The 9,838-nt window shown below is 45.8% G+C and overlaps 1 protein-coding gene across 1 annotated transcript in view; it reads left to right on the top strand.

Moving 5' to 3' along the window:
• Window positions 1–262: 262 nt before the first annotated feature.
• LOC108578195 (polypeptide N-acetylgalactosaminyltransferase 2) overlaps window positions 263–9,838 on the top strand; it is a 216,697-nt gene continuing 207,121 nt past the window's right edge. The window contains exon 1 of the mRNA XM_017941480.1: window positions 263–533. Within this exon, the coding sequence (XP_017796969.1) occupies window positions 444–533 (90 nt within the window). The 5' untranslated portion in view covers window positions 263–443. The remainder of the gene's footprint in view (window positions 534–9,838) is intronic.

Genomic DNA, 9,838 nt, shown 5'->3' with positions numbered 1-9,838 from the left:
AGCTGTGCTTTATCTCCACATCGCTCGAAAACAGCCGAAGCAGTTGCGTAGCTTGGCAAAGAGAGGTCAGCATGAAACCGGGGCAAGAATCTGAACGCGGGCCACTTGTGCAATTCGAAATTCGGCGCCAAAGAGGCCAGTGGGCGTCGGTAGTGGCGAGTGTCGCGCCGCCTGGCGTGGGGATTCAGAAGCAACGACGCGTTCTGAGTGACTGCATAGCCGCCGTTCTCGTCGAAGCCGAACAGTATGGCTTCGGCTGCCGGTTCGTTCGCGTTGGTGGTGTTGTTCCACGGTGTTACGGTGCGTTGTCGTACGCGGGTGTGCGTGCTACGTTTTCTCCGAACGAGACACCACTCGTGAAACGTGGACGTGTGCGAGGGGGAGAGGAAATCGTCGAGGGGACGCGTGGACGAGGGGCGAGACTGACGAGACACACGACAGAGATGCGGCGAAATGTAAAAATTGTGTTGCTGCTGTCATGCGCGTGGATGTTTGCCTTTGTTTACTACTATCACACGTCCAGGGACACAAAGGTACGTAAAGTGATATTTCATCGTCGATTAGTAACGTTAATTAAGAAGAAAAATACCCGGTGCGTGGTGTTGGCTGCCATGTGCGCGGTTCACGTACGATCAGTACACAGACCCGCGCAAAAACATCGCGACCTTCTCTCCCCTCTCGAACGTGCGTGCGTGTATACAGCCTATGATACAAATTCGTACAACCTTGACGTCCCTATACACGAAGGAATAAGGGCGAGCTGGCTACGGCTCGGTGTTGTTTTCATTTAGAATTCTCGGAACGATAAGAACGAAGCTAGTTTTTGCGTAGCACGAACTAGCTTCGGTCGGATTCTCGGAATCCACCGTTCCTCTGTTTTGGCGCGGTCGTACCGGACAAATTTTAATAATCGTGCACGAGGCAATTTCCACGGTGCTGTGTGTGTACGATTTTTCGTACGAAATGTCACGGCCGTTCAGTCGTAAAACGCGAATATTGGTGCACGTAGAGAATCGGGCATCGATTCAGCCACGGTATAATAAAATTCCCTTTTTCTCTCGCCATCTCTACACGTTCCCTGTTGTGAATATGGACCGGTCACGTGATCAGTTCGCATGTAACGCCGGGGAATCGGGAATCGAACGAGTCGACGGTAAAATGTAACGCAGGGGAAGTGTGGTGAATGGTTTTAACGCTTGGCGAGTAACGGCGAACGAGTGCAGGAGGATTCTGGTCCGCGTTATTGCTCTTATTAGCTGCCCACGATACAGGCGATCGTTCGTGCGGCTTTGCAAACAATTCGAATGGCCCGTGCCGGGAATCCGCCGTGCGGAACGTGGACCGTTAGAACTGCCATTGCTGAATGTTCGTAAGTACAATATGGTGATTTTTACGTCAAATTTATTTTCACCAAATTATTCGTAAGTGAATCAAATTTTCCTCGATAATTGCGATATAACGAAAACCGACAAGATATTTTGTAAGTTAATAATTAAGCCTGTTCGTAATACTACGAAATATTCGAGCGTTCCACGAGACCTTCGATCTTTGTCTCGTCGCAAACTTCCTTTTCAACGTGAAGACGAAAATGAACTTCTGCCTACCGCACTTTGAATTACTTTTCCGCGTTCGGTGCAGCGTGTTACCGCGTTGAAAACCCCGCGTTTTTCGTATCTCGTTTTCACAACTCCTACCTATCTCTTCTTCCCGTACACGTTAATTAAGCGACGCAGCACGTTGAGCGGACTCTCGCGAGTCGCAAAAAAGGGAGTGAAAGTGATTCTCCGTGGTATCCAGCCGCTCTGCTATGTTTCACGATCGGATGATTTCCGCGAGTCATTAGGCTTCGATGTCTCGGAACAACTGTATAAATCGTCGCTTCATGGACACGATACTCTCTCTTTAACACCGTCGAAATCACTTAACAAATCACTCTCCTGTTTTATATACCTCGTAAAAATTCCCATCTGAATTCGTTAAAAAAAAATCCCGCTAAAATTTCGATATATCTCCGACAATTCGTATTACCAACATAGCGAAAAAATGCTGAATTCGCCGGTGAATTTATTCCAAATTCCATTCCTTCCATTTACATACATTAGTGTCCGTAATACGTCGTTCGACCGTGCGTGTGCTTCGTGGTGGATTCGTAGGACCTCGATTCTACTCAGCCCACGCCGGAAAATTCACATTAGCATGCGTAAAAGACCATTTCGTTCGGCGTACATTAATCCGACTTGGGGGCAACGAAAGATTGACGGACGTGTTTACGGGCTGGTGAATGGACCCGGCGTGGCACGTGCACGCGCTTCTGGTAAGCGGTGTGTGCAGCTTACGAGCAACTGGTGAATAAAGCATGGAAATCTCGCGTGAACTTATTTCTGACGCGGTGTCACGTCACGTGGGGTCGAACGGGGTAGCTTCGTGCGGTCTCTTCTTCACGTTTCGACACCGTTCTTCGCCGACGAATTTACCAAACGTACAAAATGTTTGCTGGTATACATATATACAGTGCTCCCTCGAACAACGCGGTTTCTTTTTTAATTTCGAATCAATTGCATATTTAGCATACTTTCGCAATTTTCATCATCCTGGCGAATAAGAGAAATGTGAACTAATTCCTCACAATTTGTCCCTGCATACGATAAGCAGTGACGCCGAATTCAAATACGGTAGGACCCACTGTAACGCGGGAAATTCAAATTAAGTTCTAGCTACCTCGATTTTTCGGTCAAATTTGACTAACCAAAAATTACGAATTCAGAATTTGTATGTTCTTTTTCGTTTCTCATCGCGTCATGTGGGGGCAGTAGCAATCTTTTTCTCGCGTTATACGGGGTCCTGCCGTACATAACGAACAACCGAACTTAGGAGAAAAATCGAAGGACCATTTCGTCGCTGCGAGCTGGAAGAACTTGTTTATCGTTTATTGCTAAGTATCGTAACAGCGGAAACATATGGTCTAGTTAACATTGAATAATAAATTTGACGGTGAAGGTAACTATCGAAAACTCTTGCGTCGATCCTGGTCTCGTTTTTCCCTGCTTCGAGTCCTCAAGCCATCAAGGGGTGCAATAAAAGGAGCAACCAAGAATCAAGAAGCGTGTACGCGTATCTTATATATAAATGTTCTTCAGTTTTTCGCGAAGACGTAGGATCCACTTAGGGCTGGTTTCCAACAGCGCTAATTACCATCTACAAAGACAATCTCCGAGTCCTTAAAATCCGCGTTTTTCGAGGAAGCACTGTATATTTTTGTAGAGAATCATTTTTTATGCGAGTAATTGAGACGCACTGGAAACAGGTGCGATTTGATTTTCACGAGCGATTCACAATGGAAATTCGATCGACCGCGACTGAGATTCCGCGAACGGGAAATGTGGGCCATATGAAAAATTCCGAAATTTGTTATTTGCCTCGGTTATTTGCGTGCAATATATCCCGCGAAATTAACGCGCTCGCGTTACATGCAATTTTTTTCCTTCTCTTTTTTTTTTTTGTTTCTGCCGCGGTTCAACGACCTCCGTTTAAATTATTTAGGAGAGATCGACAGGCATAGTACGCGCGCGGTTCAAACTGTATTGAATAACCCACGCTCGTTCTGCTTCAAGCTTGTTCGCTATATTTTTCTCTCTTTTTTTTTCCTCTTTTTTTGTTTTTGTTCCAGAGAAATACAGGGTGGATTTTTCTTTCCCTCGTTTTTTTTTTTTTGTATTTGTTAACTAAACAAAAAACTTGATAGCCGTATTTTGTTGCTGTATTAAAACGACTTTATTGTATCGACGAGCGGAGCGGCGCGTTTCATAGATCGCTACTTTTCTTTTTCACATTCATAACGCTCGTAATTTTCTGCTTTCGTTTCATTTCTTGTATATATTTCACCGTGTTTTCTTCCGATAAAATACCGCCACGTTATTGCACTCGTTGTATAAGCGTATAAAATAAAAATCCATCCACGCTCGTGTCGCCGGATTTCTGATTATTTCCCCCAACGAACCGCCATTCGTTTTCTTCTTCACTCGCTTTTTCCAGTGAAATCGAGGTTCCCGACGAAGAAACAGCGGGAATTTACGATTGTCACGTGTGCACTTAACCCTTTCGCTGCGAAAGGCAGTTGCAGGCGAAATCTTTCGTTTCTGCGTTTTGAAATTTTTACAAACTTTTAAAATTACATTCTGCCTTTCGCTCCCTCGCATTCGCCCTAATGTCATCTTGCATACATGCACACTTTTCGTTAGAAGAAAACACACACGCACTCACGCACTCCTCGCCTGATTACTAAAACTAAACATTCGTTCAATATCTTTCGCGCTATCCCAAACACTCGACCTGGCACGCCGGTCCTTACTGCTCCGGTCATAGACCCTCACGCATTCACACAGGCAACGCATTCATAAAAACAACGCACTCACGCTCGGTCATCCCTACACAATTTTTACACGTTCAAATTAATTAATTAAAAATTTGTTAATTTTACTGAATCAAGGTGGAAGTGCGCAAAGGGCAAAATGAGGGATTAAATTAAGCTGAAAGTGTACCAAAAGGCACAAACAGTAGAGTGCGGGACAATTTTCGATAATTTAGCAGCGAAAGGGTTAAGTAACTTCGATTATCGCACCGATCTTAGATTCACCATTGCCTTCGAAGAACGTGTAATTAACCGTCTCTTCGTTGTACCGTTCGCGTACCTGACGTCACGTCAGGGCTAAGCGACCAGAGAATAAGAGAATCGTGTATGCGAAGACACTGTTAACGAACTTATAAAGCAGAGCCAGGCCGGCAATGACGCTAATGTTACAAAAACGAAAAGTTCGAAAACAGAGCGGGGATGAGCGAAAGCTCCAGTATACCGTACAAGTCGGAGTACATAACGATGGAACGATGTACCGTTCGCGTATCGTGTGACTGACGACTTTTAGTGGAACGGCGGTCTGCGTCAAACTAATCACGCAAATCAATTTGGTTGGGTTTGAAAATGTCTCGGCAAGTTTTACACTTATCGTCTAATTAAACTAGTTAAACCTTTACAATAAGTACTGTTGTATTCCGCGGCTCGCGATTCCTTGCGTTGGTTTATTATATTCAATAGGTACGCGGTAGGAGAGCCTGACGGAAACTGGGGCGAAATAAGGGAGCTATTCTGCGCGTAGTACTATTCGACTTTATTAGACAGTTCGGTGACGTTCGGTGCGTGAAGACCACTAGACAAAAATCTGCTGTTTCGACGGAAAAGGTTTCTAGATATAGGTTCGGTAAGTACGAGAGTAGGGGTTGGTCTCAGAGGTCAAGGTATGTCGGAGAGGGTGTGGTTGTAGGTGTGTTTCAAGTGGAGATGACGATTGGTGGAGGTTGGCAAATTTTGACTTTTAGGATTGTGGGTGTGGAAGAAGTGAGCTGATGGTAGGGGTGACGAGCTGGCGAGCGGTGTAGACAATAAAGTCACAAAATTGTTAGATCTGGTAATTCATGCTGACTAAAACACCGAAAGTGAAGGTGAATGGAAACCTTCTTACGCGGTGCTGCAACATCTTTATTGTTGCTACGTGCCTTATTGCAGGGTGTCCAGGATTTGGGAAGAGTAGGATTTAGCAGATGGTTAAAAAATGTAAGGTTCTCGCACGGAGTCTGTTAATTTTCGAGAAAAAAGAGTTTCACCTCTCGGTTCACAGCATCGTCTCTCGCTCTACATTCCGTCGTATCGAAAAATCTACCGTTAATCGAAGAAACGAGCGTAATCGATTGTCCGTTACGTGATGGCCAGCGAAGTGAAAGCCACCCGGTGTACGTTCCATGAGAGAGCACCGAATTATAGAGTGACCGTTATCGAGGCTGCTGTTCCGATTCACGAGTCACGAGCACCGGGCGTCGAACGTTGTTTGCTTCCGTAACAACGAGTGTCGTTAGCGTGAACACGTAGAGCAAGATAATTTGTTCGGCCCTCCGACAGGTTGCTTTTAAATTTCTCCGCCGAGACTCTACCGACAGCGAACCAGACTTGCCCGTTTTCCACGAACGTCTGTAGAATGTAATTGATAGCGGACGTCGTTAAATCTTCCCGCGTAAAGCCCCCTCCTTTTTCGGAAAACTCCGGAATTCTCGGAATATTCCACAGAGATGGAACATATCGATATTGCAACCGGGCTTTTGCTCCAAATTAAGATTATTATTGCGTATCGAATAATGTAACTGATTTAACTGGGGTTCGTTAAAGACTGATACATTCGGTTCACAGCGGGAATAACCGATGAAATTGGACCGCGAAATTCGTGTTCGAAGGTTGAACCAACGGTGAAATTATAATCACCGAACCTGAGGTAGTTTCACCCAATGGGCGGACGTTCAAATTAATATTGTGGGATTTTGTTAAATACGTTTGCGTTTATTATAAATAAAAGTAACCCCACGCGACGCCGGTGCTGTTCACTTATAATCTGCTTCTCTTTCTTTTTCATCGCTGCTCCAATTCGTTCTCTTCCAGCTCGATGCTTCTTGTTTTTTTCTACACTCACACACCTCACACTCTTCTTCCTTTTCCCCACGCATACATCCACATACACACACGCCGCGATCGGCTTGACAACCTATGTTGTCTAAACATAACAAACACGCCATGCACGATAGTCTTCCATTCGTTTTTCCTTTCCAGGCCATTCACTCTTTCGTACCAAAACCCCCCCACAGTATATTCGTATTATTGATAACGCGATGAAATTTTTCATTGATAAAGACTCCGAGCTCGTTGTGTCGAACTTAAGCGTGAAATTTACATTGGAGTTCGTACGGTGATTGTTGCGTCTTGCGCTTCGCACAAGCGGTATGCTCGAGAGTGGTGGCGCAGGATTGTCGCTAGTTCGTGGTGCGAGTTGTTTGTTGGTATGAAGTCGTGGTAACTTGGAGTTTGCACGTATTGTAGGAACCTAGGGAAAAATATTGAGGGACCCAACGGGAATCGAACCCGGGACCTTCGGCTCATCAAGCCGAGGCTTTGCGCGCTACGCCAACCACTCCCTCTGTATTGTCCCTCCGAGGTTTCCTATTTGGGTACGGAGGCCCCGATACTAAACTCGGCCATCCTGAACTAACAGTCGCCCTCGAATGTCCTCAATGCAACACAACTCAACTCAACACTTGGGGTACACTCCCCCACACAGTGGCACTCTCAGCCGAAACCCTGTTTCTCAACTCTTTTTGGGAGACGTGCAACCACCCTCTCACATGTTTTCATCTCACAGCGCCTGGCTTCGTGTAGCCGTAGATACCTCCATCCCGGACGAGCCCCCATTTGTAGGAACCGACGGAAAAAAATATTGAGGGACCCCAACGAGAATCGAACTCGGGACCTTCAACCACTCCCTCTCTATTGTCCCTTCGAAGTTTCCTATTTGGGTACGGAGGCCCCGATACTACACTCGGCCATCCTGAACTGACATTCGCCCTCGAATGTCCTCAGTGCAGCACAACTCAACACTTTCGGGCACACTCCCCCACACAGTGGCACACAGCCGAAACAACGCATTTTTGGGAGACGTGCAACCACCCTCTCACATGTTTTCATCTCACAGCGCCTGGCTTCGTGTAGCCGTAGATGCCTCCATCACGGACGAGCCCCCATATATAGGAACCGACGACGGAAAAATATCGAGGGACCCAACCCGGGACCTTCGGCTTAGCAAGCCGAGGCTTTGCGCGCTACGCCAACCACTCCCTCTCTATTGTCCCTTCGAGGTTTCCTATTTGGGTATAGAGGCCCCGATACTACAGTATTTTATTAAGTTAAAAGAAAAAGACTTCATTTTGAAGAGTGGTAGTTTACGTGGTGTTTGTCTGTTTTCCCTTTTTGATCTGTTGTGCGCCGCGTTGGGGCGCTTATTTATGAAAAGGTGTATGGGTATAAGGTGGTGGTCTCCGCCAGTGGGAACGGGTCTACCCTCTTGGACGGTCCTCCCTGGCCCTCGAGCATGCCGCCCACCCTGGAATTTCCAAGTTGGCAGGGTGGTGGTGTGTCGCGATGGCGGGGGAGTGAGGCCCAAGGGTAGCCCGCTCGCAAGAAAGGTTTTATGACGTGTCAATGTCTGTTGAATGTTCACGAGTGGGCACCAGGAAGGTATGTAGCCCGCGGAAACTTTAATTTTCTACAGCCGTAAAACGCTTCCTGGGCTTCGTTGCCAATTGTTGGATTATTTCTAACAACACCCTATGGAAATAATCAAGTGAGGACCAGATGTGTCTGGTGTCCGTCTTCGAGTCACGCACTGCACAATGCGATACCATAATGTAAACAGTTCCTAGGTATAAGGGGACCCCAACTTTCTTTTTGGGTGCCCAGAAACAGTCCTTTAGAAGATTCAATAGCGTAAAGACGTTTCCTCCGAGTCCGTAAATAAACAATTTGAAAGGAAAAATGAATGAACGCGAAGAAAAAAGGGGCGCATTCAAAAATTGCGTAAACAGGCGTCCATGTCATAAATCCAATCCCTAACAGTGATATTATCGTCGCTTCGACTTCGAGATCGTTTCTCGAAATTACTAACTCTTGGAATCAATATAGTACCATTACCGGTCCTGTAATTGGATTTCTCTTTCTCTCTCTTTTTTTTATTAGGAAGAACGTAAAGCCTCCCCTTGTAAAAGTCACACGAGCCGTTCGAACCTTCATTTTCAGTGTTCTAGCACGTAACGAAATCGCGGGCTGATCCACTTTTACGACGGGCCGTAAAGGTCGATGCGTGGCTGCCTCTTTTTTCCCTCTCCCCCTCTCCCCAGCCGCTGAAAAGCATCCCCCGTTGATCCAGGGATCTACGGGAAGAACGATTTCTCGCGTTCGACCGCGATTTTCCGTCGTCGATGGCACGGCGTTAATCGCCGACGCTCTAATGGAGCAGACTAATCGCGCGATCCTGCAGGAAACGATTCGGCCATTAAACCCGAAAAGCCGCGATCGAAGCGTTTCCGCGCGTTCCTCGTCGAGTTACGATCGTTGCATGATCGAGCATTCGGGACACCGGGCTTGCGGATCCGCGAAAACTTTCCACTGTTTGCCACCGTCTGTCAGAAATCGCCGTTTCTAGTCTCTATTCTCGGTTCAAGGGGTTAGATGCGCAGCTAGAGGAATGGAGGATTATCGAGAAAGAAAATTTAAGGAGAAGGAGGAAGTATAGTCGATGGAATCAAAGTATCGCTCGTGAAATTTTCCTTTTGAAGTTTTGAAGTTTGAAGGTTTCTGTCGATTTTCTTGTCAACCCTTTGCACTCGAAGGCCCTTTTTTCTATAAGGAAGTAGCAAACTTCTAATATTTCCATTAGAAGTTGGTGCTTTCAAACTATTTCACTGCCGAGATCTCTAAACATGTAGTGAACAATTCACGGAGGTCCGTAGACGTGCTGTCTTGGAAAATATCATCCTTAGAGTTGCCTCTAATGGTAAATGTAATGTCGCTTCTTAGTCGCACTCAAAGAGTGCAAAGGGTTAATACGCTTGGATATGTAAAGTTCGACGCTTAACCGATTTTAGAACCTCGCTATATTTCTTCCACCGACTATACAAGCAATTCGAACGTCTACGCAAAATTTTAAAAAAGATGAGGAGTGTATTTAAAAAATTTGTCTGCGCCTTAACCCCAGAGCGGTCTTCGGGTCTTTTTTGACCCACCGCCTTTTTATATTTTTAGTCATTTTTCCTGTTATCAAGTTTACGTTCCTTAACATTATTTTATTGTCTAGGTTCATATGTCGCGTTGGAAACAAAAATTGTTTCACATAAGGTCTTAGATCCTTTTTGATCCAAAAGTCTTAATGTACAGTCAAAACGAAGAACGCAGTAGGGTTAATCTTTATCACAA

The sequence above is a fragment of the Habropoda laboriosa genome, unplaced genomic scaffold (genome assembly GCF_001263275.1).
Source record: "Habropoda laboriosa isolate 0110345459 unplaced genomic scaffold, ASM126327v1 scaffold5, whole genome shotgun sequence".
Taxonomy (NCBI): Eukaryota; Metazoa; Arthropoda; class Insecta; order Hymenoptera; family Apidae; genus Habropoda; species Habropoda laboriosa.
This window is presented reverse-complemented; position numbering and strand designations above follow the sequence as displayed.